Consider the following 27,424-nt stretch of genomic DNA (forward strand, 5'->3'; position numbering starts at 1 on the left):
CATTCTCCGCCCACTGTTCTTTTTTGCTGCGGCTTCGTTTTTGAATTATATTAAGCGGCCGATTCGCGTTCGTCATTCAAGAGGTTGACTCAAGCGGCACGACTCTTGTCCATCATGGTTGCGCAGACGATACAGTTCAGTCAATTACTTCAACAGATACTTGCGATACCTCAGAAGCAAATATCAGGAAAAGGCAAAGGAAAAGCCAGAACCGTTGGTTTGGCAGATCAGCTTGCGTCCACTACTCCTTCCAGTTCGACTAGTACCAAGCAACATTCCGTTGAAGCATTTCTAAAGGCCATAGAAAACTATAACCCAAGCACAGGTAAATTAGCTTGCAGTTTACATAGTACTCGACGATCAGGGTTGTTTACTCTCTTCAGTAGATTTATCCACAACAAAATTTGGCCAGGATGTCGAGTTCTACCCGCCACCGCCCAACATTCTCCCATTACTGTTAAAAGACACCACCGAGGTGTCAGTAACCACAACGCACCAAGAACCCAAAGTCAACGTTCCAGTGGCCGTCTACGATCGCGATTGGCTTCTTCAGTACGTTTACACCGAGTGTTCATCCCGGCTTCGTTGAAGGACAAAGAAAAGCTCACTTGTAGTGTAGGAAATGCCATCAACATATAGCCAATGGCCATACAGAGGGACTGAATGCGCAGCAATTGTGTGTGGATTTATTTACCATTCTTAGATCGAATGATAACGGTAATCAATTGACTGTTTTTTCTTATATGCTTGTCCCGCACGTTATTCATCCGAGGATTAGATGATACGATCCAGGCAACGCTGGTTGATTTACTTGGATTTGAAGCGCTGGAACTCATTACAGAACTCATTATTCATCGATCAGCCATTGTCCAGAATGTCATGAAAATGGTAAGCGAAGGGGTTGTTTATTATATATGATAGAATCCGTTAACCGAAGCATGACGGTTCTAGTCGGAAGCGAAACCTCAGGAAAAGGCGACCAAGACCGTACCGCATGAACCAAAACAACCTATTTACGGCACACAGTTCATAGTGCAGTCGGAAGCAGAGAGACGCGAATTGAAGCAAATGAGAAAAGAACAGAAAAAGGCCATGAAAGCACAAGCCAAAAATGCCGGTAAGCTTTGCCAGCACGTCATCGGCATTGTCACAGCCTGTTGACTCGATGTCTTTTTTTTTTTTTTGCAGAAGAAGACGAAAATGCTTATTCCATGAGCCTTCTTGGCTTGGATTCTAACGATCTACGAAAAGCACGAGAAGATGCTTTAATAGCTGCGAGTCAAGCACCGTTATTTAGTTCTAATGTCAAGGTAAGCGCTGTGACCTCTCTTATAGTCATTTTTTTGTCATGTCACTTATTTTTTATTACTAGACCATGCAACAAGAAACATATCCTCACGTATATCAATCTGGGAAACCAGGTGGTGTGTTATCATTGTTTGGCACACGATATGCATTACCGGCGGGAACACGACGGGAAGAGTACAATGATTATGACGAAACCATCATTCCTGTACCGCAACAAGCTCCTATCCGTGCGGGCGAACGTCGCATCAAGATTGAAGAACTGGATAATCTTGCCCGAGGTGCCTTTTGTGTAAGTCATGCGCTTTGTGTACTGACGTTTTATGATACTAAACCATGAATATTTCCAACTTTTTTTCTTCTTATTCAGGCATACGAGAGTTTGAATCGAATCCAGTCCATTGTTTACCCTGTGGCTTACGAGACCAATGAAAATATGCTTGTATGCGCTCCCACCGGTGCTGTAAGTAAAATATTAAAAGAGATTAAAAAAAAGATGGATCGTTATTAACATGGTCTGACAGGGTAAAACGGATGTGGCCATGTTGACGGTCTTGCGATGCTTGTCTCAGTTCTGCCATCCACCACCAGCCAAAGGAATGACCGATATCAACTTTACGATTGCCAAGAACGATTTCAAGATTGTCTATGTGGCGCCAATGAAAGCACTGGCAGCGGAAGTGGTGGAAAAAATGGGCAAGCGATTGAAATTCCTCGGTATCAGTGTGAAAGAACTCACGGGCAAGTCGATTAACCAAATTAAATCGAAATTCATGCATTCTAACTTCTGGGAAATTAGGTGATATGCAATTAACAAAGAGTGAAATCATGGCAACCCAATTCATTGTGACCACTCCCGAGAAATGGGATGTTATCACTCGAAAAGGCACTGGCGATGTCGAATTAACTCAGGTAAATCTCTCGTTCTTGCAAACAACTCGATAATCAAGCAAAATATTCATGTATTCCAACTTGCTTTTTAATAGAAAGTAAAACTTCTCATCATTGATGAAGTCCATCTTTTGCACGAAGATCGTGGTGCTGTCATTGAGAGTATCATTGCTAGAACCCTAAGACAGGTACGTACTTTTACTATTGAAATACAATGGCAGTTATCACAGACGCTGAACTTGTGCTCTTTACCCAAGGTCGAATCAAGCCAATCGCTCATCCGTATTGTCGGTCTTTCTGCTACACTTCCTAATTACTTGGATGTGGCCGCCTTTTTGAGGTAATCAACGCTGTCCTTTTTTCTTTGTAAAGCTTACCATTCTTAATATGGCACTAACATCCCATACGTTGAATAGAGTGAATCCGTATCAGGGTCTGTTTTTCTTTGACAGCGGATTTCGACCTGTGCCATTGGAACAGCATTTCTTGGGCATCAAGGGCAAGCCCAATTCAGTGGTCTCCAAAGAACGCATGAATCGGGCTTGTTTCGACAAGGTCTCCGAGCTGGTGCGAGAAGGCCATCAGGTCATGGTATTTGTTCACGCACGTAAAGAAACCGTGAAAACAGCTCAACACCTGAAAGAAGAAATGCTCAATGAAGGCATGGGTGGTAAGTATCGCGGAGACAAACTTAGGGGATTGTGTTGGGTATTTATTACTCGTTGTTTTTAGACTTTTTCGACTGCTCCGACGCTACCAAGTATAGCCAACATAAGAAGGATATCACCAAATCAAGAAACAAGGAAATGAAAGAATTGTTTCAATATGGTTTTGGTATCCATCATGCCGGTATGCTTCGATCAGATAGAACATTGACCGAAAGAATGTTTGCCGATGGGGCTCTCAAGGTTAGCGTTCATACCACCATGATATTTTTTTTCTTCTTCTCGTCAACCACTGACGATCGATTTGTCTGTCTTAGGTGCTGTGCTGTACGGCGACACTAGCTTGGGGTGTCAATTTGCCAGCTTATGCCGTAGTCATTAAAGGAACTCAAGTCTATGATGCACAAAAAGGTAGCTTTGTTGACCTTTCCATCCTTGATGTCCTGCAGATTTTCGGTCGTGCCGGTCGTCCTCAGGTTCGTACACAAAGGCTTGCCCTCATGTTCCATTTTCTTTTTTCCCAGCATCTGATTGACTCGATGGGTGGGTTCTCTAGTATGAAAGCCAAGGTGTGGGCTATATTTTGACAACACAAGATCGGTTATCCCACTATGTTTCTGCCATCACGCAACAACATCCCATTGAATCCAAGTATATATAAACTTTAAGAGGAGCGCGCAAAGAAACTGACATATTAACGGAATATCAATGGCAGATTTATCGAAAACATTGTGGATAATCTGAATGCTGAAATCGCCTTGGGCACCGTTACCAATGTGGATGAAGCAGTAACCTGGCTCAGTTATACCTACCTATATGTCCGCATGAAGAAGAATCCAATGGTGTATGGTATGGATCACAGTGAGCCTGTAGAAGATCCATTACTGGGTCGTAAGCGACACGATATCGTGGTCACGGCGGCGCGTCGCTTGGCCCAATGCCAAATGATTATCTTTGATGAAAAGACGGGCTATTTGACCGCCAAAGACTTGGGACGCATTGCTTCCAACTTTTACATCAAGCATACAAGTATCGAACTGTTCAACCAAATGATGAAACCTCGCATGACCGAAGCCGATGTCCTGTCCATGCTCAGTTTGAGTTCCGAATTCGACAATATCAAATCGCGTGATACCGAACATAAAGAACTCAAAGGATTGTTCGACAACTCTTGTGCCTGCGATATTCGTGTAAGTTTCTTTCCTATCTGGGTTTGCAATGATGCTGAACACCTCTGTTTTGTTGCTTATAGGGTGGACCTGACAGTACCCATGGCAAAGTTAATATTCTGTTGCAAGCGTATATTTCCAATGCTTATATCGATGATTTTGCCTTGGTGTCTGATTGTGCGTATGTGGCTCAAAATGCAGGTCGTATTGCTCGATCGTTGTTTGAGATTGCTCTCAACCGGAATTGGGGTCCCACAGCGGCAGTCCTGCTGTCGATTAACAAGGCGGTGGAAAAGCGGATTTGGACTTTCCAGCATCCTTTGCAGCAAATGGGCTTACCCAAAGATATCATGCACAAGCTCGAAAGCCGAACGCACGACGTTTCCATCGAAGAGATGCGCGACATGGATCCCGCTGAACTTGGTGAACTCGTGCATCATCAGCGTATGGGGTTGACCATTGCCAAGTGTGTGGACCAGTTCCCGATGTTGTTGTTGGATGCTCGTATCGCTCCTATCACACGCAATGTGCTCAATGTGGAATTGAGTATTACACCGGACTTTGTTTGGAACGAACGCATTCACGGATCTGTGGAACCTTGGTGGATCTGGGCCGAGGATTCGGATAACGTTGAAATTTATTATTCAGAATATTTCTTACTGCAAAAGAAGCAGTTTGGCGAAACAATTACCATTGGATTCACGGTACCGCTGGTGGAACCTTTACCTGCCCAGATATACATCCGCGCCGTGTCCGACCGTTGGTTGGGCGCTGAAACAGTGCTACCGGTATCCTTCCAGCATCTCATCCTTCCTCAACTGTATCCGCCTCATACCGATCTATTGGATTTGCAACCGTTGCCTGTCACTGCTTTGCATAACGAAACCTTGGAAACCATCTGTGCCCAGCGATTTAGTCACTTTAACCCGGTCCAAACCCAAATCTTCCATACCTTGTATAACACGTCTCATAATTCCCTCGTCGGTGCGCCCACAGGTTCAGGCAAAACCATTGCCGCTGAATTGGTCATGTGGTAAGTTATACATGCAATACGCAACAAAAGCACTGAAGGCGTTGAAACGCTTAATCACATTTTTTTTTGTCAGGGCCGCGTTTCGCGATCATCCGGGATCCAAGGTAGTTTACATTGCTCCGATGAAGGCGCTGGTCAAGGAGCGTGTGGGTGATTGGAACAAGCGATTGACGGGTCCGATGAAGAAGAAACTGGTAGAATTGACGGGTGATGTGACTCCCGACTTGAAAACGATTGAAGCGGCCGACATCATTATTACGACGCCTGAAAAATGGGACGGTATTAGTCGTAGCTGGAAGAGTCGTAACTATGTGCAAAAAGTGTCGTGTGTGATTATTGATGAAATCCATTTGCTCGGCGGCGATCGTGGTCCCATCTTGGAAGTCATTGTATCGCGTATGAATTACATTGGATCGCAACTTGAACGCAAAGTACGCATTGTCGGCTTATCGACGGCGTTGGCGAATGCTGTCGATTTAGCCCACTGGCTGGGCATTGAAAAGATTGGGCTCTTCAACTTTAGACATTCAGTACGTCCGGTTCCGTTGGAGATTTATATTGACGGGTTTCCTGGAAAACACTACTGTCCTCGCATGGCTACGATGAATAAACCGACGTACGCCGCGATCAAGACTCATTCTCCTACCCAACCCGTAATCGTGTTTGTTTCATCACGTCGTCAAACGCGTCTCACCGCTCAAGATCTAATCGCTTACTGCGGTATGGAAGACAACCCTCGTCAATGGCTCAATATGAACGACATGGAACTGGAAATGCTGTTGGACCGTGTTCACGACGAATCTCTCAAAATGTCGCTTGCGTTTGGTATCGGATTGCATCATGCTGGTTTGACGGAAGACGACCGAAAGATTGTGGAAGAACTGTACCTGAATCTCAAGATCCAAATTCTCATTGCTACCAGTACACTTGCTTGGGGCGTCAATTTACCGGCGCATCTTGTGGTGGTCAAGGGAACCGAGTTTTACAACTACAAAGTCGGTCGGTATGTGGATTATCCGATTACCGATGTGTTGCAGATGATGGGTCGTGCCGGTCGTCCCCAGTTCGACAATACCGGTATTGCGCGCGTGTTTGTGCAAGACAGTAAAAAGAACTTTTTCAAAAAGTTCTTGCACGAACCGTTCCCGGTGGAATCCAGCTTGCATAAATATATGGATGACCATATCAATGCAGAAATCGTGGGTGGCACGATTACGAGCAAACAAGATGCGTTGGATTACTTGACGTGGACATATTTCTATCGCCGTCTTCAGCAGAATCCAACTTATTATGGCTTGGACGATCTCACACAGAGAGGTGTGGATACTTTCTTATCGACGATGATTAGTGACGTGGCCAAGCGGTTGGAGGAATCAGGATGTGTCGAACTGGTGGATGATTTTGCCTTGGAGCCCACGATTTCCGGTCGCATTGCTTCGTACTATTACTTGCGACATCAGACGGTGCGTCACATGCGACAGAGTATTCAAAAAGATTCAGGCATGGATGATATCCTGGCCATTTTGGGTGATGTTCCTGAATATGACGAGTTACCGGCACGATGCAACGAAGACTTGCTCAATCAGGAAATCGAAAAGCATATCCCCTTCAAGGTGGAAGGAGGACGTAACTTTATTTCTCCTCACGTCAAAGCGTATGTGCTGGTGCAAGCGCATATTGGTCGATTGGAACTCCCGATCACCGATTACATTACCGATCAGATCACCGTACTGGATTCGGCTATCCGTTTTTGCCAGGCCATGATTGATGTAGGCGCCGACGCTGGCTACCTATCGACCTGTCTGACGATCATGAACACACTGCAATGTATCAAGCAAGCCCGCTGGTTGGATGAGTCCACTCTCTTGACACTACCCAAAATTCAACCAAAAATGATTGATCACATTCGACACAAGGTAAGGATTGTGGTAAAAAACACATTTGTTGTACCCATTATTGACCGAGAATCATTGGTCTCCATTGCAGGGTAAACCGATCTCGTGTTTGGCAGAATTGACCGCCTTTTCAGACAATCAAATCAAGAGTATCTTTGAAAAAGTACGCGGTCTAAGTGCGGACGATGTCAATGAGGTATGTATTGAGGACTGAACGCAAGATTTTTTGGAAACGGTTGAGCTGACTCAAAGCTGGTTAGATCCGACGCGTCATGACCCGATTACCTGTGATTGATATTATTGCGCAAGTGGATTCCAAAAAGACATACTTGATACCTGAAACGGACTACAAGTTGCAAGTGCAGCTGAAGCGACAAGTACGCGGCGATCCGAAACGACCGCATGATGGCCGTATTTACGCACCGTTTTTCCCGAAACCGCAATACGAATCGTGGTGGCTCATTCTCGGCGATCCTGCGACAGATGAATTACTGGCACTGAAACGCGTGAGCATGCGCAACGGTCCCAACGAAACGTTATCCAACAAGGCCACTACACACATTACCTTTGAAACACCAGCTCACCTAGGTAAACACAACTACACGCTTTATCTCATCAGCGATGGTTATTTGGGTCTGGATCAGCAGGTGGACATTGAATTCGAAACACGGGTCGATCTAGACTTTTAAAGCTATTGTTTCCTCTGTATCATAAATAAAAAATAAAACATGGAAACGATCAAACCGAAATGGATAGCATGTGTAATTACATAAGTGTACACGTAATTCTATATTTTTTTCAGTGGCATATACAAAGATCTTCAAATGGATGAAGTGTGAAAGAACAATAATGAAAAAAAAAGAATACGAAGAAAGAGAACTTGAAACATGGAAAGGTATGACATACAGAAGGAGGAATCAGTAGTAGTTGAAGGATGCGGGGGAAGAAAAAAGAAAAAAGAATATGGACGAGAGGGGGATAACTGAAAGTAGCATGCAATAGAAACAAGAAAAAAAGGAAATAATAGTTTCATAAGCGATATGAAAGAGAACGAAAGGGTCGAAAAAAAAGTACTTTTTTTTTTCACAAGAGGGAATGATGAGACAAAGGAAAGACAATGGCCGAGACCAGAGAAAGGTGGATTGAGATTACTTGTGTAGATGCATGACAGCCTATTGGCTGGCACGATCAACGCCTGCAATATACTCCAGCAAATCCACCACTCGTGTGGAATAACCATACTCGTTGTCATACCATGAGATCAACTGTGGACGTCAAGAAGGAAAAAAGTTGATTGTCAATACCCGTTCCTTGAAACCAAAGTATGTCCATGATAAAAGTTTACCTTTACAAAGTTGGGATTCAAGGAAATACCAGCTTGGGCATCAAAGATACTGGAGTGCGAATCACCGAGGAAATCGGTGGACACGACTTCATCTTCCGTATAGCCTAGAATGCCCGCAAGCTTTCCTTGGGACGCTTTCTTGATAGCTGCCTTGATTTCGTCATAGGATGCGCTCTGTCACACACACACACGCACACACGAAAAAGCAAGCATGAGTCAACTTGATGATCTTTTGACGTAAGAAGAAGGTTGAAACGTATTTACCTTTTCCAATCGAACCGTAAGATCGACCACTGAAACGTCCGGATTAGGAACACGGAACGACATACCGGTCAATTTACCATTGAGTTCTGGAATGACTTTTCCGACCGCTGTAGTGCGAATGCGAAAGGAAAAATGGATACTGATGAGATGGAATGTTTCGTTAAAAAAATAAAAAGTTGAATTGATATTACCTTTGGCAGCACCTGTCGAGGCAGGAATGATATTGGCGCCTGCGCCACGACCGGCACGCCAGTCTTTACCCGAGGGTCCATCGACGGTTTTCTGGGTGGCGGTGGTTGCGTGGACGGTTGTCATAAGACCTTCAACGATACCAAATTCGTCATGGATGACCTTGGCGAGCGGGGCCAAACAGTTGGTGGTACAAGACGCGTTTGAAATCACTGTCATATCAGGTTTATATGTTTCGTGATTCACGCCGCACACAAACATAGGCGCATCGGCGGAAGGAGCGGAAATAATGACTTTCTTGGCACCGCCTTTCAAATGAGCGCCGGCCTTGTCGATGGTCGTGAACACACCGGTGGATTCAATCACATAATCGACCTTGTTTTCACCCCAAGGGATGGCAGCAGGATCGCGTTCAGCGTAAACGGCAATTTCTTGACCGTTGACCACCAGTTTTCCGTCTCTCTTTTCCACTGTTCCCTTGAATCGACCATGGGTAGAATCGTATTTAAACATATATACCTTTTTTTTGTGGTAAGTTGATACGGTTCATTTCATTTCCACGCATGCTCACTTACCATGTAATCCAAGTCGATGAAAGGATCGTTGATAGCCACCACATTTACTTTTGCGTTCAAGAGAGATGCACGCAAGACGATACGGCCAATGCGACCGAAACTAAAACAAAAAAAAAGAAGCATGTTTAGAGAAGCTTGCCGTCTTTTCTATCTTCCTTCAGACCTACCCATTGATACCAGTGTTGATAGACATGATTGAATTTGTTTTTTGAATTTAGGATTGAAATGAAAGTTGTTTTTGGAGTGTTTTGATGGTTATAAAGAAAGAAGATTTGTATAAGAAAAGATGGTATGTAGGTGGTTTTTTTTTTCGTAGGTGTATAAAAAGAGAAAGAAAGAGATACAAAAGAGAATCAATAAGGCGTAGAGAGAAAAAAGAAAGATGGTCACAAATAAAAAATAATATAAAAAGAAGAGTAATAAAGGTACTCTTTAAAAGACGTTGCTTATAGAAACTTGGCTTGTAAAATAAGTTCTTGATTAAAGGCAATCAAGAACCAGTAAGAGAAGAGTGGGTATGAAGATTCGACTCAAGGGCAGCAAAGAAGAGACGCTTATATAACTTTTGGCTGAATATGTTGTCGTACAAAAAGGTAAACACAATAACTTGTAGTACGTACAAGAAAACAACAATTACGTTAATTGGATGAATGGCAAAATCCTCATACATTTTTTTTTTACTCTTTGATGTTTCCGATGTTATTGTTTTTGTCTTTGGGCAATCGACTTTTAAGTTTGAGCGGACAATAAAGGCGTACTCAGTGGCTAAAAAACCTTGTCTTTTTGGTTCTTCTTTTTCCTTCCGTCTTGGCGTTCATTTCAATCAGAGGTGGCGCCACCACATTGCAGAAGTACACAACAGTTGAGAAAGAAAAAAAAGAAAGGGCCCCCATCCATGGATTTTTTTTGGCTCCCTCTGTTCCCCAACCCAAACCCGAATCCAACCCAACCCCCTTTTGCGGAATTGTTCATGGTTGCAGTGAATGATCATGGTCGGACAACCAACTCTGAAGCCGCATGATTTCTCTTGAAACGTTGCACAACCTACCGGGTGTTCCAAAAAAATCCATGTTATTGTTGCATGCAATCGCGCTGATACACGTCTTGCACCAATTTTTGGGAATATACTCCCTTCGCCTCCCCCCAACAAATATGATTGTCACAACAAAATGGAAAACACTTGACCAAATACATCCTGACACGCACATACACACTTTCTCAAAATAAAGAGGCATCCTTTTTACTGAAACAAATCTACGCCGTTTTTTTTTGGCATTGACTTCAAATTTCAGGCGAGAGACAAATGAACAAATTTACGTAAAAACTATATAAACATATTGCTTAGGGGCACATTTCTTGAGCTTATAAAGAATACAAATGTATGTATGTAAAAAACTACTAACCATCTCGAGCTTATCAAGAGCGTAAATTTAGGTATAAATTAATAAAACACACTGCCTATAGGCACATTTTCTTGAGCTTATCAAGCACATTTGTTGCATTTTTTTTTGTTGGCAACCGATAACTTGTTTGCGGCCTCTTGAGCCAGAAGATTGATCTTGTTGTCCCGACATAATCCACCCAAATGAACCAAAGAGCTGCCGTTTTCCGTCTTCATTTGCACGATTTCCATCGCTTCCTGAATAGCGGCCCAACACTTGACATCTTTCTTTGCTTCTGAAGTGGTATGATACGTGCGAATTAGATCTTGGAAGTCGTTGAGATCGATCAGACCCATTGTAGCATGTTGAGCAATAGCCAGATTTGAAAGAATTTGGAGGCAATCACCGCACTGGCTCGTTCACCCACGCCGTAACCATCAAAGTGAGGGACATCGCACAATGTAAAAACCGTGACAGGCATATGTAGTGGGTGTTTAAATCCTGGGGAAGTTGCACGCCAGAAATTGTAGGTCGAGGAGTGGTGGAAGCCTGAGATAAGTTGCCGTTGGCTAGAAATGTCCATACAACACTGATTGGTGGCCTACTATCTCTCGATAGTACTTGCTTCTTTGAACTGCTTCAATGCTGCTTGGCGGTAGAACACCTTTGCTGCCCTTGGATTGATGGCACTCGGCACGACTCTGATGTTGGGGCCAATGTAAAGCCACGAGTTCAAAAGGATACTCTGCTTCAACGGCTCAACCGATTGCGCACAGCAGGAATGAAATGCTTGGCACGAGAAAAAAACCGCTCGCATGGTGTCGATGTTGCTGGAATGGCAAAATATTTGCGTGCCATCTTCTCCAAAACAAAAGCTCACAGCTGTCTTCATCGTCATTGCTGGGTCCGGCCTCAATCAGCAAAGGTGCCTCCACATATGCTTGCAACGGGTCAAGCACCCGGCGTCTTTCGGTCGGTACACATCGCGCACGTCGTCACTTCTGTCTTCCTCAACATGATCGGGGCCTTCCATTCCGCCCAAGCTGACTGAACTTTGCACTTCGCATCGGCAATGAACTTTGGCTCCCAGTTCTGTTCCGTCCAGTACGCGTACTTTAATCGCGGATCCAATGCTGTTGCCGTCGCATACACAGGGCTTTGGTCTGTTTTGGCATAAAATTGCTGCAGCTTTTCCTGTACTCTTCTTGCTGCTTCGAAGAGCTCAGGCGGATTTCTTTCATCACGGAAATCCTCCATCTGATCGAGCAATACATTGTATGCAAAGACTACGATGTTGAGCGGAGGATACCCATTTTCAAAACCATCAGAAAGTCGTGTAAATTCAAAATTCAAGCTATATTTCATACCTTGACGAAGAAACCGCCTTTTGTCATCCCCGAAAACATCGAAAAAAGGACAACAACTCGTTGCAAATAGGTCACATCCTCATCTGAGAGCGCAAATTCGGAAAGTTCAGAAAAATAACGGCACGTCTCATTGTATGCCTCTCGTACTTCCAGCGCTCGCTCCACCATCACCATGGTGGAATTCCACCGAGTCTTCACATCAAGGTTCAATTGCTTGACCTCATGGTACAAACTCTTGCATGAATCAATATAGTACTTTCGGTACTTCGAGGTCGATCGTCTACAAGTAAAATTAGTTCTCTGATAAAAGCCCATTTTCATTTTTTGTATTACTCCACATACCTAATCATCTTGATCCCGGTTCGCAATTTTGACACCACATTGCTGGATTGGCCATGCTCTTCCTCATTGTCAGCCAACGGTTCTGCATGCAACCCATCTTTCAAGGCACTTTGGACGGCAAGATTCAAAATATGGCCCAAGCAAGGTAAGTGATGGTGATCCTTGTTAAAAAAAAATCTGCCATCCTGCATCGATCGTTCCTCCAGCACCTTTGCCATCTTGGCAATGTTCGAGCCATTGTCGCTGGTTATGGTGAACAAGAGATGCACCACCCCAAAATCTTCGAGAACGCGCAAGAAGATATCAGCCAGATCTTCACCAGTATGACGATCTTCGGGGTGTTCAAACCCAATCAGAAGCTCCCGTTGCTGCCAGTTGTCGTCAATAAAATGGGCCGTGATTGCAAAGAAATCTTGCCCCCATTCTGATGTCCAAAGATCGAGGGTAAATGAGAGACTTACTTCTGCTGCAAGAGCTCCATTACCTCGATCTTCTTCTCTTCGTAAAGCGCCGCAATGTCTCTCTTGGCGGTGTCGGCGCTGACTGGCTCAGTAATCATACCGTTGCGCACCGAAGAAGCAGTGGCAACCAGTTGACGGACTCGGGCAATTGGACAAGCGTAAACGGAGACTGACTCTTCACCAAAAAGCGCGAAACAAGACTGCGCCAAGTATCTCTCGTTATTTCAGTCGCAGATTGGCCTAAAGATACAACAGGAGTGTTTTCAGGTAAGCATACTAAATTGTCAAATGAAAAAAACACCCGAGAGAAACTTACTTTGAGCAACAAAATTGTCCAAAGGTCCACTGGCAGCTGCGCTGGAGCGATAAGGCCATAACCAGTGAACTTGAAATTCACTTTCACATCGCACGGAATGTGAATCAACTCCATTTGATAGGAAGACGCACTTTTGCGACAACTGCTTCTCAATGCGCGCCATCGATGAGGCCGGTCGGACAACTTTGCCACACTTTTCCATAGTTCACAGCACCGAGACACCCCTTGGTAACGCTGATACCACCCTGGATACGGATATAGTTCTTTTGCAGCAACTGGTGGCCAATGTCGATGTAGTACTCCATATTCTTAGATACAATAGCCCCAATGGTAATTTGTTGGACTTTGTCTCCTTCGATCCATTTCTCAAAAAGTCATGATACAAGATTGTTATAGTTTGGTTACTCAATAAAGGCACTCTTCTTTAAGGAGCACATCTGTTGACTTCTATTTTTTGATTTTGGGACTGCTTGTCCTCTCGACGGAGTCGGTATATTGGACCGCATAAGATTTCAACAACTATGGAGGGATGCCTTCGCCATCCCACAGGCTCAGCAGAATAGCTTACGCTTCAAAGACAGCGTACGGTTGTCCATTTCCGGACCTGTAATGCACCTGGTCTCTGCGTCAAGGGGAAAGATAGAAACAGGGCCAGAAAAGCCAGACGCGGTTACCTTCCTTCATAGGGCGCGTAAATACTGGAAGTCGTTACAACGACCCATCCCACCATTAGACTGAGCTTATTCAGGAATAACGGATGTGGGATCAATTTCTGGAAACACCATTCAGGCTTCTAGGTCACGGGCAACCCACATCACTACTGGGCCCATCTGCAATGGGGGACCGCCACAAGAGGAAGCGTAGCCGATGACTGACTCCGTTGAGGAAGCACCGGCTCTCCTGCGGACGTTTTATACAGAGTTGCGCCTGTATAAAGCCGGGGTGCAGCAACGACGGCAGTAGCAGCCACGGGGTGATGTCTCATAAAGAAACCGTTGCTTGACAGGGTGAAGGAAAACCCAAACGCCCAAACCGGTAGGGATGGTTCCTGACGGACACCAGGACAACCGAGGAAAGGACCTGGACCAGACCAACTAGAGCTCGCCGTAGCTCTGCCAAAAAAAAAAATGCTGCTTTTAGTACGACTTAATTAAAAAAATTAGAGGGAAAAGGGAAGAAGGCCACTCACCATGAAACTGCTCGTTATTTAGCCGCGCCGAAGAGAGAGCAGACCAGGCTGTTTCCCACTGTAAAAACCAAAAAAAAAAAGAAAAAAAGTAGAAAAAGGTAAGATTTCTAGACCAATTAAAAAGAAGAGTGCAAGTTCTGTCAATCCATTCGTACAACCCAATATTGTCAGCTTACCGAACATGAAGTATGCCGCCCACGGAATCCTCATGTGCTAATTTTGGCGTGGGCGAATGGAGAACCTGTCGCGCAATCGATGATTAATGAATTGATCAAAATGCTCTACGTAGAGTGAGACACTGATGCTACTAATAAAGCCGTAAGATAACGCATCAGGCGTTAGACTGCTTTCAGTTTTACATTTTATATCAATAAATGTACTTTTGGATTGAGAAAACTGAAGCAAGACCTTCTTACGTGAATATTGATTTTTACCATAAGCATTGCGACAGAGGATCTCAAGCTGCAAAAACTTAGAGGACTACGATCATGTTACGAAATGGATTGGTCAGTCGTTCCTACTTGGCGTATATCGATCACTAATTATGGACTACCGTTATTACCATTTAATGTTTCATATTTTTCTAATTCGACATCAGCTTTGACCATGTTTTGAAGCTTCCAAATGTGTTGGGACGACTGCCACAACAAACTTGATTTGAGGCTTGGGGGACCGCAACATTGCTCCAATTTAGAAACTGCGCTGTGGATTGCGCATTGCACATTTATTCGCTACAACAAAAGCTTGCTTTATGTCAAAGATAAATTCGAGTAGCAATTAGGGAAGAGGTCCGCAACAATATCTCTTTCCGACCATGCAGGAAACGTGGCCGAAGTCAGTGGTAACACACTCGGGGGTTTTGCAGTCCATAATAAGCTCCTGTAGCGTGCTCGCTTCGCAAAGTTGTTGTTCATCGTCGTCCCTACATTCTTCAAAGGTACAATAAGGTGGAGAATCGCCTGTCCACCGAACCCCGGATACGGTGGAGATACAAGGTCAAGCAAAAAGGAATGGATACTTCACCATGATTTTGAACGTGCCCTGAATTTTTTCGTCGGGTTTAAATAAGTTAAAAAAAATTCTGCGTGATTGTCTACGGAACCATTGCGGACATGGGTCGGTGCCGTGAACGGCAACACAGCACCCTTGTCGGCCAAGGGATGCATAATATGTGTTGCCTATGCAAAATCAATTGCCGAAAGGAATATCATGCAATGTTGCAGGTGCGTTTGCAACGAACCTTCTTTTGGATCCGCAAGAACGCTTTCCATAGTGAGAGTTGTCATCGTTCCTGGTCCCGCCAGCATCCCTATCATCAATACGATGGCCTTATCATTGACCATTGATAAAGAATGAATCAATTTTGTAAATGCATCATGAAACCCACTGACGGACAGAAGTTTGTAAAGAAAAATGTAAGCAAAGCTGCAACTACCAGGGACATAATGTTGCAATTCACCCAATGACCAAACCAACGAGTTTGCTGCCTTTTTTTAATTTTTAAAAGTACTACTACAAGCTTTTGAAAAAAAAAGGTGGATGCCTCTATTGAATTGCATTGTGCAGGTGTATTCCGTCCCAAGTGGGACAAGGACGATCTGGCGTCTTTCCCTTCGGGCACATCCCTCAGGTCAGCTGAGGCTCATGGCGGAGTTACAATGGTGGCGATGCGATTTGCTCAAGAGTCACAAATTTCCCACTTGCTTTTGCAGCAAAACGAGGCGGCATCCCGCAAAACCTTATAACGCATGTATACATTATTAAGCGGCTTATACAATCATCTCACTCGAAAAGAAGAATACTATGTCCTGATTATTGGGCTGGATAATGCAGGAAAAACCGTAACTATCTCAACCGTGTAACTATCTGCCAAAATACGAATCCACTTAAAACGAAGCTTCGCCCATCCTCTGTTAGACGTTGTTGGAACGCATAAAATCCGTATTTATGGGCGTATCAAGCCTGCCACCTGATAAAATAGCGCCCACCGTCGGTCTAAACAGTGCGTTTAATATGTTATCATTTTGTTTCCTATTACTGAATTCCTTTTCATGTTGCCATTGCAGTTGGCCGGGTCGACATCAAATCGTCGAGAATCAACTTTTGGGATTTAGGCGGGCAACGCGATCTTCAATCGTTATGGGAACGTTACTACAGCGAATGCCATGCTATTGTATTCGTTGTCGATTCAACTGATAGTAAACGATTGGAAGAGTGCAAAGATACCTTTGGTATGCATGTGGCCATTTTAGAAAAAAAAAGTTCCTGTGTGAACAAAGCAGCGTTTTAACGATGAAGCCACGTTTAGAAAAGATGATTACCAATGACGCAGTAGAAGGTGTGCCTTTGCTCATGTTGGCCAACAAACAAGATTTACCGGATGCTTTACGCGTGGAAGAGATCAAGGAAGTCTTTAACAAGATTGCCGTTAAACTAGGCGCTCGCGATTCAAGGGTGCTGCCTGTCAGTGCACTGGAAGGGTAAGTGGCAATCCTTCGAACCATTGTTTTATGGATAAAATAGACAGTTCATCTTACTTCCTTTATGTAGACATGGTGTGAAGGACGCCATCGACTGGCTTATATTACGACTGCAACGTAACAAAATGAATCGTCCACCCATATTTCGCTAATACCATCGATAACACCCTTGTCGACCTTTTTCTTTTGGCCGATGAAGTATTTCTCTTTCTGCGATCCGCATCATATGCTTACATCTTTCTTTTTCATCTCATCTTATTTTTTTCTGCGATTTATTCATTCAAAACAATATCGTCTCCACTTTTGGCGTTTTTATATTTCTTTTGTGTTTACCGCCAACGTCAGGGACTACTTATCACCGTAACACAATCAACCTATTGAGTTACCGTTGTTTGGTAGCGAAAGAAGTGCGTATCGTTGATCGTCAAATTTCACAGCCTGATATTGGATCTAAAGGGTAAAGGAGAGCTGATAAACATATGAACCGTGAAGATCGCCAAATGGAACATTGTCGGAAGTATCAAGCAACGGAGTATCTAGCACGTACTTTTTGCCGAATGGTTTGAATGTATTCATTCGAACTATTTTCATTTAACCAAGGCTCTGCATCCGTCTTTCTTGTACGCATAAGTTTGTGCCTCTACGAGCCACGTTGAAGCATACCTTGTGCAATAAATAACGATGGTTTGACTATTACGAAAACTGCAAACAGAGTATCATTGAAAGCTTGCATCTCCTTGAGGTGATAGAGTAGGGTTGGTGACCACTTTGAGAAAAGTGCGAGAACAATTGAACCGCGGGAATATTGACTTGGGCTTAAATAAAAATTAAAGAATCCTCAGAGATAAGCGAAAGATGCAGACCTAAACCGGCAAACGTGAACCGATCCAGACTCTCCTCAATAGGGCTCTCCGGGAATAGGATTTTGTTTCTTATCTGTGCTTTTTATTTCGTTTTTCTTTGTTCGTTGTTCTTTGAGGTCCAAGCGTGGATGGGCTAGGTTGATCAACAAGACTGATGAAAAAAGGAAAGATATATTCATTGAAGGTTCGGTCCTTTTCTCCCTTTACATGCATACAGAAAAAAATCGTAGATATGCCAACGAGCATAATGATAAAACTCATGTGGGTTGCAACCACAATTATGTCGAGGGGAATCTATCTCTTTTGCCATGTGGTTAGTCAATCTACGAGCGGAAACTGGCAAGGACTTGTAAGAATCGGCATCGTCGGGTATAATTGTATGGGGTTATTATCAGAATTGAGCAGCGCGGGCATGCTATTCATATTCAAAATTCCAAGAAAGCTATTCTCATCCTTCGCTACCATTTACGTTGTGATTGACTGGGTGGGTATTCAATGGTTAAAGGGGTTGCAATGGCTTCCAAAGAATCGGTCGATCAGTCAATTACTACTGCATTGAAAAGACCACGTTTGCGGCCTAGGAATCGCACATTTTGATGTTTTACTTTTCTTTCCCCCCCCCCGGTTGTTCTTTCAAGGAATCGCTGTATTGACGAAAAGTAGCTTTCAATTTTCTTTTGAAATGCATCAAGCCACGTGTATTCATTTTATTCTGTGAGGATCTGTATGGATGTATATAATTTGAATGGGGAGAGAGGGGACCATGAAAAATATAAATAAATGTAAAATAGGTTGAACCTAAGAGACACATGCAGTCAAAGAAATAAACTGTTTAAAAATGTAATATAAAAAGAAGTCTAGGTATAAATATAAAAAGCAATAAGAAAACAAAGAAAGAAAAAAGAAATAAGAATTCTTAAATCAGTAAAAAGGGAGGTTGAGAAACGTGGGGAGAGAGAGAGGTAAGGGAGCGTTCCTGACAGAAAATCTCGCATGCCCAGTACCTGCATGATATGTAAAAAGTTAAAGAAAAAAGAAGGATACTGAGAAAAAAACATGATTAGAAGGTGAGATTATGGCAATAATTGAGAGGTTCAGTAAATCATATCGGTCAATGAAGGATGTGGCGGTGCATCCACGCCGGTAAGTTGGCGAATTTTCTTGGAGTCAAAGGGGGAAGAGGATGCCATGGGCGGTGTGGGAGGACATTCCATAGAAGCAATAGACGAGGTGGAAGAGTATGAGGTCTCGGAACATGAAGGAGGCGAGGATGGTGCCATTGGCATAGGAGCAAGACACGCAACGTGCTTCTTGGGCATGGGCGAACAGTGCATGAAAGAATCGTTGTCATCGATAAAGCCACCAACGTAGGCGGCCATGGTCTGAGCCAATGACTCATTGTATTGCATACGAGTGGTGGTGATCATGGACGGTAAAGTCGCTTTGGTGATCAAAGAATTCGTTACGGTCAATGTTCGTTGCTCGTGACGCAAGAATGAAGAGCATTCGAGAATACGAAGACGAAGTTCAGGAAGCGAGATACGTCGCGCAGGATCAAGACAAAAAACGCGAGACAAAATGTAATCCAGATCTTTGGACAAGTGAGGCAGGATGGTACGGAAAAATCGACGAGGCTGACGAGCATATTCAGCAAACGTAGGATCTTGCATCGTTGCTTGTTTCCATGGGTTTCTGCCCGCCGTCAGATTGATCAAAATAATACCGAGACTCCAGATATCGTTCTGTTGAGTACCGTAGCCCTTGATACGCTGATGATCTCGAATCAATCCACCTTGACATTCTAATGCAACAACGATAGGTTAGGTCACTGAATGCGTTGTGGCTGTAGCACAGAAAAGAAAAAAGAGGGCGTACCTGGTGAGAAATAAAAAGTGGACCCGCAGCCAAATTCCGCCGATACCGGTTGGCTGGTGGCCAGACCAAAATCGGCCAGTTTAACGTGGAGATCAGGAAACAACAGGATATTTTCTGGCTTCAAATCGCGATGCGCAACACCTCGCTGATGGCAGTGTTGAACGGCGTCCAAAATTTGCAGAAAAATGTGGCGAATGGCTTCCGTGTTGCCGATAATGTTGCTGGATTTACGAGTAATCGCGGAAAACAGATCGCCACCGGTCGCGTACTCGAGGATCATGTACGTATTGCCACCTTCTACCACGACTTTTTCCAAGGTCAAGATATTCCGATGACCGGTGACACGAGAATGCATGCGGATTTCGTTGTCAATGGCTTTGGCGTTAATGATCAATTTGACAGCGTAGTATTGCTTGGAGCGACTGTGATATCCCAGATACACAACGCCATAAGCACCGACCCCTAAGAGGGACACCAACTCAATGGAACCACGATCAATGAATGTATTAATCAACACGTGGGGGTGACGCGCAATGGGGTGACGAGCATGTTGGGCCAGCATTATGTATATTAAAAAGTCTAAAGGAATGGAAAATAATTATAATGGGAAAGAGAAAAAAGTAGAAGGAAACGGTCTTGAACAAAAAGATAACGATGATGAAGGAAAACGAGTGATGGGGTTTTATATATAGTGAAGTTCAGTAAGAACGGGAAAAAAAAATAAAAAGTAAAAATAAAGCTTGAATTGCCAACCCACCTCATGGGATGGGTAACCTTACGAGCGCTCTCATGTTCTTTACATCATTTTAGCCAGTGAATAGGAGCATTGTCTGTGTCGGGTATCACTTGATTGAACAGCATCATTTCACAAAATATTCACATTGGGCAACTGGGGTTCTCCTCATCCTCCCACCTCCCTTTACTTTCTTTTTTGCTTGGTGCGAGGCAAACTAGCTTCCATAAAAAAAAAGAATTTCGAGGCAATCAAAATGGCTTTGATAGCCCCTTATTTTCGTGCCCAAATCGGGCCTACCTAAAATAGTCAATCCCCCCTGATTTATGGTCCCCCGACACGCCTTTAGCGTGTCTTTTATTGTTACTTTGCGATAAATCATCCAGCCACATAAAACGGATTACGATCCCCGTCTGAACCGTTGCCTAAACGGTAACAATAGAAACAATTCTTGGGCAACGAACAAAAACTAAGAAAAGGAACAAGTAAAAGCAAAGACTCGCATAAAAACCACCTTGGCATGACACGGTACACGAGCGAGAAGCAAAGTCGAGGCTACTGGTCACAGTTTGGAATTCTCACGTCTTTCTCCTCACCATTTTTTTTATTGCGCGCCGAGTGGGTTCTCCACCTTTTTTTAGAGTCCAACCCCTAAACCAACGAACCAACGATGTGCTACTAAAACTCAAATCTTGCTGGTATCTTGTCCTGATCGATGTCGACGTGATGCAAACTATAAAAGAGAGATTTCTGAAAAGAATGGCGGTTCTGTGGAGTCCGACAATTGCCTTGCTCCCTTTAAAATGCATTCATTCATTGTGTCTGTATAAAAAAAAGAAGCTTCAAAACCCTTTTTATTTTCACCATTTCATCTCCTAGGCCGACCCTTTGTTCTTTCTGTCAGAGACCCATTTTTCCCGGGACTAAAATTTTTGTTTTCCATAACTATTCAATTCTATGGCAATGATGTGTCATGACAATATCATCATTTCATGAATCTTTATTGTTGTTCAGGTTTCCCATACATTGCACACCTTGTTATGCTTGTTGACGTGAGACCTATCATCTAGCTCTAAAACTGTCATTTTTTTTTGTCCTCCTCCCCTTGTCCGCGGAAAACCCAAGCGTGCCAAAAATGAATGGCAAAAAAAAAAAGAGAAATAATGTTGAGCACGTTTATTATGACCCCACAATTTCCCCAGAGCAGGAGCTCCGGGATCCGTGGAAACCGTAAGAAATGAGGTAATGGAATCGGTATTGGTGTAGCTCCTTTGAGGACCCGTGGGCTTGAAAGTTCAGTGGGGCTCGCCGAGTTTAGTAATTTGCGGATTAATCGGTATGAATTCTATGTGATGACTTTTTAGCATCAATTCAGTCTCTTCAAACGAAAGCAGAATTGTCGATTTGTGCTTAAAGACGCCACGTGGATCTTCTAATCAACTCCCCTTGTTGGAACTTTCTGATTTTCCCCTCTAACTCCTTGGGGTGACGATTCTTTTTTGCTGGTGAATAAAAAAAAAAGAGATAATCAACTATTGATTTCTCGCCACGTGTATGCTTCATCATTTCAACCAAAAACGCAATTGCTATTTTGACGCGAAAAATGGCGTCCACAAGCAATGGTTTTGTTCTATCGATTCGAAAAGAACGCATTTGGATTCATTTCATGTTCCATTTCAATTCTACCTGACCCTTTTTTTTTCTTTCCAGTTACAAGTATCATAGGCCATCCTTTCGTGGCAATAGGTGGCATTACTTGCTTTCATTTATTCCGCGTGTAAGCCACTCAAACAGGTTTATCCATCTCAACCACTGGCTTATTATTACTTTGTGGACTGGCGCGTGGTGGAACCAATCTCCACCAGTCATCCTATATATTCTCTTTTCAAGGGATGAAAACCCGATCATTGATTGAGAGAATATGAATGCACGTTCATCGATTGTCTATCTCCAATTTAACCCACACGATACGAAACATTCAAAAGAGCTGAATTAATGCAGCGTATCATAGTTATGCAATTAGTTACCATAGGCTTAAATGTGAGTTTCCGTTTTTGTTATGATGGATGAAAAAAAAAAGTGTAGCCTGCCGCATGTAGGATCATTCGATACAACGGAACGGTAGAAAGGAAAGAGGATGGGTTGCATACAGTTCTAGGAGTAAAGTAGATGGATTCAATGACCGTGAGCAGTGGTGGTTGGGCGAAAAGTAAGGGGGAGAAAATAAGGGAAAAAGTGGGGAAGGTTTTTCCTTGGTACTGACTCGGGAGGCACAGACCCTTTTGTGCGCATCTGGCGAAGCGAGGCAATTTTTTTTTTTCATTTTTTTGGGTGCGCTGACTGTAAAAAAATAGAAAAAGAAGGCCATGAAAAACTGGCCAATCGCAGTCCGAAAACGCATGGGCAAGAAAAGCAAAAAGCTGTTAAACCTTTTTTTTTTTTTCCGTGTCACGCCAGGTTGTCTGTCTCATCTCTGCTTTATTAATCCCCCACCATGAAGAACAGTTCTCTCTGGACGTTTTTATTAGTACTTTTTGCAGCGGTCTTTGGTATGTATACTTGATAATATCTCCTTTTTGCACTTTTTCTTTGGGTGAACGGCACGCCATGGGTAGACACCATCCTGTTCATACCAACGATGAAGCCCATTTGTACAAAAAAAAAAAAAATCTGGCATAAAAAGGATGTCTATTTTATTATGGTTTCATTTGAAGCTGATATGCCATGGTATCTCTAGTTTCAGCGCAAGATGATGCATTCAGCGCGTCTGCCAATCTCGAAATCACAGCCGAGTTCCCTGATAACCCATTCGGTCGTAAGTGAAAAATTCCTCAAGACAAGGCAGACTGATGCTTGAGTACGTTTTTTTTTGTTGACGCTTGATTACCCTAGTTATTGTGAATGGACAAAAGAACAAAGTGGTGCTTTCATTGACCAACAAGGAAGCCGCTCCCGCTACCGTATTGGCTATTTCTGGACGAGTTACTTTGGCTGATGATAATGACAAGATTGTTCGCAACGTAAGTTTGGGATAACCAACGAGATGATAAGGATCAAACAATTAATGGTGAGTGGCTATAAACAACGGTAGTTAACTGCTCGTCGTTATGACGTGACCATTCCTGCTGCCGGTACCGAGAACGTTCCCTATCACTTTTATCCCGAATTCGCTCCCAAGGAGTACGGTTTGAGCGTGTTTATCGATATGATGATTGGTGTAAGTGAACCCAAGTAGCGATCGGTGGACTCGGCAAGTCTGGTCAGTTTTCTCTAACTGCTTAATTACAGGAAAAATTGGTCCGTGTGGTTGGCTACAGTGGCACCATTACCGTCAGCGATCCCGAGACCTCTTTCCTTGATCCTCAGCTGTAAGTAGACAATTTTTGTTACGTGATGATAATATTGGTTGAGAGGAAACAATTATGGTAAAAATTATGCTTACACGATCTTTTTAGTCTTTTCTTGTACGCTGTGCTCGGTGCTTGTACCTTGGGTGTGGCTTACATTATTCGTGAAGCGTTCTTTGGCGGTGCCAAGAAGGTCAAGGTAAACCATCCTGAAGTGATAGTATTATGATGGGGACGATTTGACTGACGTATTTTGTGTAGGTGAAGAAATCAACTGAACCTGCTGCTCGTCCTACGCATCGTGATGAAAAGGGCAACCTTGTTTTGGATGAATCCTGGATCCCTGATCATCACTTGAAGAACCAGAGCCCTCGCCAGTCACCTCGTTTGAAGAAGAGAGCTTCCAACCGCAAGTAAATTAGCTCCTTCTTTTTTTTTTTTATTTGCGCATAAAATTTAATTATCTGGGGAGGAAGAGTGTAACATATGGGTGCATCAACATGCGTATATATGTTCGTTGACGGCCAGTTTTGGCTTTATTTTTGTTTTGTTTCTTTTGTTATGATACATTATTTTGAAATAGATGCTGTATTCTTTGACTTTTAAGCAATGTTGAAAAAAAAAAGTATCGAATTACCAAAAAAAAAAAAGCTCTTTCTTTTACCGAGGCTGCCAGCAAGGGTTGATTTAATTTGTGGAATGGCACGCCTTTCGTGCTGTGGAGTGGGTATATCAATGCTTAATTACAGTGTCCGGCGGTGTGTGCGTGGTGGATGGTCTCGCTGTTCTCATTTTAGATTAATAGAAACTTTGTATTTATATACAGTAGGCGACATTTTGTACCTAATTAGAAAGACAATGCGGGATCGGAATTGGGACCATGTATTACTATAAAATGAAAAGTAAAAATGTCTTGACTGTCTAGTTTGTATTAAAGAAAAAGAAAGAAAAAACATGTACAAAGAATTGATGAGAGTATGAAGATCAAATAAAAAAAAGATAGCATAGGGAGAGCAAGTTTGATGAAAACGATTGATTAAGTTGATGTGATGCGAGGAATTTTACCAATACATCAATTCGGATGATTCGGGAGCTCCTTTTCGATTGGTGGCAGCATCCTTTTCAAAACCGGTCTGTTGGTTCCCTAGAAAACCTAAAAGCACGCTGCGTGAAGGTGATTCCGGGAGATTAATGGGCATGGAAACCCCCGACAGTACGTCTACGCTGTCGTCGGTGTGAATCAGTTCTTTTGTATACTCGGATCGAGAAAAGTAGGTCTGTGTGGCCGGAGCGGATTGCGGCTGGGAAGACAAGGGCAGGGAGCTGGTTTGGATGTACGGTGCTCGCAAAGGTTCCATGGGAGCAATGAATTCATTGGAAGGAATCAACGCTGGCTGGGATACAGTGTTTGGCGGTAACTGAGGCGTTGGTTGCTGGTGTTGTTGTTGTTGCTGAGCAAAGGCGCCTTGTGCCCCAAAATATTGGCTCCATTCATCGGCGTCTAGTGAGGATGGTACACCCCAGAACGCGGTTCCTAAAGGATCAAATTGCCGGTGTTGTCCGTGGGCAACGATCGTACCTGGAGCGGCAAAAGGATCAACCGTCAATTTACTATCGACACCGGCGGCCAAATTAGGATGCCGGTGATACACACGTTCCAGCCCCGGGATCACCGTCGATCGTGCATTGCTACTTCTTGATAAAAAGGGGGACAGTCGATAACTTTCACTTAAAAGTTGCGATGAAGGGTACATTTGATTATCATGCATGGGTCGGGGCGATGTCGGTGACATGGGAGCGGCATGCCATGACGGAGAACCGGCATACGCTTCCGAGCCAAGCTTGACATCTAAAGGAGCGGTCAATTTCCTCGCTTGCTGCGACATCTCGGGCGAATTGGGTACAGCAATGGAAGGCGGCGGTGGTTGGGCGGCCTTATTGTTGGCTCGGGTCGCATGATTGCCGCATTCGAGATTGATATCACGTAACCCGGCCAATTCTCCCAAAATGTTACAACTTCTTGCTGCGGTGGTCCATGTTACCTCGATTTCGTCCAAAGCATGCATGATTTTGTTGATATTGACTTTGGCATCAAATGCTTTTTCGGCATCCGATGACGCCGCCGTTTTAATAAAAATGATACCGGCCGTGAAGACGTAGTAAACCGCGTAATTCAGCACGTATTTCAAATGATTCTCTCCTAGCATGATGTTGACAATGTCAAGAATCGATTCAGCTGCCGACAAACACAGCTGGTACGATGGCAATGAGATGGGCGATACCGTGGTATGAGCGGGTCCCGGAATAAAAGGACGGTGCAATAAAATGATGGTGGTATAGTAAATCATATGCATTTGACAAATGGGCAAAGGCGGATCACGACCTGTTTCGCCGTTTTGTGTATTCGGTGGTTTGTATTGCAGTGAAATGGGAAGACTCTGGTACCATGTGGATAATTGGCGATTCAGGGTGGTGAGCACCTGGTCAATGTGTTGAGGAGGTCCGTGATGGCGTGCCTTTGCGTAATAAATATTTTTCAAAACATGGCCGAGAATGTCGCATATCTTTACCAGATGGATGAGTGTCTCTATCGTACTGACAGGAGGTCGAGACGAAGCACTGGTATCCTGATCTATCGCAATAGGCTCATCATCATCGACCGACGGAAACGGCACATCACAATCTCGTTCTTCGAAGGTGGACGATCGTCCGTAAATAGCACTGGTTAATCGATCAACAATGAAGCAACACCAAAACACTCGTTTTCTCCGTTCTCGTTCCTCGGGTGGAATATTCCAATGTTCACAATTTCGATGAAGACCAAGATCTTGAGCCATACGAAAAGCCTGTCAAAAATGGGTCAACGAAAGAAAAATTAAATGATAAGAAAAATCCATATTTTGATTTTTTTGATGAGATTGATCGTTTACCATGCCACTGTAGATCCAAGCTCGGGCTGATTTCATGGCACCTTGTTGATGACTGGCGAGTAAGAGTAGGGCTTGCACGGTGGAAATGTCAGGCGTGTCGTAGTAATCGTCCAAAAGTCGTTTGGCTCGTTCAAAAAAGATATCGCCCGCGGTATCGGCTGAGGCAGGATCGGACCTTACACGTTCGTCGGGAGAAATACGGGAGGCCACAGCATAGATAGCGTTGAGTAATAAAGGCGAAACAGGATCGCCGGATGGTTTCATGCATGAAGCCAGCTTCTTCTTGTAAAATAATGGTAAAAACGGGTAAAAGTATTTAAAATAAACTGCAATGAGATGGTCCGACAGATCGGGTGGTGGTAATTCCAAGGGATTAGGGGCCGAGAGTTTGTGATGAGTGGAATATTTATGTCCATAACCGGAAAAATGAAAGGCGCCATTTTGATACGTGCGACTATTTTGGAGCAAATAGTATCCTGATGATTTGCCTAAATAACGCACATGGCCACTTTCGTCCATGGAGAGTTGGCCCTGGGCTGTATTATCATTCACCGAATCAGGACTACTGGGGGATTCTGGGAAACCGGGATGACTCAAGGAAGGACTGTTCAACAAGCATGTTTGAGAAGGAGTCACAGGTGAGGCACTGGATCCGGCTTCTTGCATGCTTGTTTTCGACTGGGAACTGCTGGGTTTCTTGGGATCTCCTGGATGTTGATGGTGACGACGCATCGGTCGAGATTTAATTTGTTCTCCACTCGCCGTTTCAAGCGGCGATTGGAGTTCAGCCAGCAATGCCTGCGACTTT

At 43.7% G+C, this 27,424-nt stretch overlaps 6 protein-coding genes across 6 annotated transcripts; 3 read left to right on the plus strand and 3 right to left on the minus strand.

Annotated features, from left to right (window-relative positions):
• The first annotated feature begins 31 nt into the window (after positions 1-31).
• On the plus strand, positions 32-8,055 carry BYT42DRAFT_582175 (Sec63 Brl domain-containing protein). Its single transcript, XM_051569660.1, has 21 exons — positions 32-325; positions 387-552; positions 620-717; positions 779-888; positions 952-1,117; positions 1,189-1,310; positions 1,373-1,597; positions 1,676-1,768; positions 1,830-2,046; positions 2,105-2,217; positions 2,292-2,384; positions 2,454-2,536; positions 2,613-2,866; positions 2,929-3,104; positions 3,179-3,337; positions 3,418-3,512; positions 3,577-4,051; positions 4,114-5,063; positions 5,137-6,979; positions 7,050-7,154; positions 7,219-8,055. Exons 1-21 carry the CDS (start codon positions 115-117, stop codon positions 7,645-7,647), a joined length of 6,183 nt encoding a protein of 2,060 aa, XP_051419961.1. The 5' UTR covers positions 32-114; the 3' UTR covers positions 7,648-8,055.
• Positions 8,056-8,130: 75 nt separating this feature from the next.
• On the minus strand, positions 8,131-9,454 carry BYT42DRAFT_502109 (glyceraldehyde-3-phosphate dehydrogenase 3; the record flags this gene model as incomplete). Its single annotated transcript, XM_051564811.1, has 5 exons — positions 8,131-8,223; positions 8,304-8,477; positions 8,568-8,674; positions 8,759-9,275; positions 9,332-9,454. The coding sequence occupies 5 exons, from the start codon at positions 9,452-9,454 to the stop codon at positions 8,131-8,133; spliced, it is 1,014 nt and encodes a 337-aa protein (XP_051419962.1).
• A 6,651-nt stretch (positions 9,455-16,105) lies between these two features.
• On the plus strand, positions 16,106-17,264 carry BYT42DRAFT_86735 (ADP-ribosylation factor family-domain-containing protein). The gene is made up of 5 exons (XM_051572871.1): positions 16,106-16,229; positions 16,306-16,390; positions 16,455-16,619; positions 16,697-16,868; positions 16,939-17,264. Exons 1-5 carry the CDS (start codon positions 16,137-16,139, stop codon positions 17,018-17,020), a joined length of 597 nt encoding a protein of 198 aa, XP_051419963.1. The 5' UTR covers positions 16,106-16,136; the 3' UTR covers positions 17,021-17,264.
• Positions 17,265-18,415: 1,151 nt separating this feature from the next.
• On the minus strand, positions 18,416-20,239 carry BYT42DRAFT_520460 (kinase-like domain-containing protein). Its single transcript, XM_051565272.1, has 2 exons — positions 19,607-20,239; positions 18,416-19,532 (listed from the first exon to the last, which is right to left on the minus strand). Exons 1-2 carry the CDS (start codon positions 20,166-20,168, stop codon positions 18,826-18,828), a joined length of 1,269 nt encoding a protein of 422 aa, XP_051419964.1. The 5' UTR covers positions 20,169-20,239; the 3' UTR covers positions 18,416-18,825.
• A 2,560-nt stretch (positions 20,240-22,799) lies between these two features.
• BYT42DRAFT_582207 (uncharacterized protein) lies at positions 22,800-24,301 on the plus strand. The gene is made up of 7 exons (XM_051569661.1): positions 22,800-22,888; positions 23,077-23,154; positions 23,232-23,359; positions 23,431-23,556; positions 23,628-23,707; positions 23,795-23,885; positions 23,948-24,301. The coding sequence occupies exons 1-7, from the start codon at positions 22,834-22,836 to the stop codon at positions 24,101-24,103; spliced, it is 714 nt and encodes a 237-aa protein (XP_051419965.1). The 5' UTR covers positions 22,800-22,833; the 3' UTR covers positions 24,104-24,301.
• A 446-nt stretch (positions 24,302-24,747) lies between these two features.
• Positions 24,748-27,135, minus strand: BYT42DRAFT_502199 (fungal-specific transcription factor domain-containing protein; the record flags this gene model as incomplete). The annotated part of the gene is made up of 2 exons (XM_051564814.1): positions 24,748-26,532; positions 26,617-27,135. 2 exons carry the CDS (start codon positions 27,133-27,135, stop codon positions 24,748-24,750), a joined length of 2,304 nt encoding a protein of 767 aa, XP_051419966.1.
• Positions 27,136-27,424: the final 289 nt, after the last annotated feature.

The sequence above is a fragment of the Radiomyces spectabilis genome (assembly GCF_025331425.1).
Source record: "Radiomyces spectabilis strain NRRL 2753 chromosome Unknown BYT42scaffold_12, whole genome shotgun sequence".
Taxonomy (NCBI): Eukaryota; Fungi; Mucoromycota; class Mucoromycetes; order Mucorales; family Radiomycetaceae; genus Radiomyces; species Radiomyces spectabilis.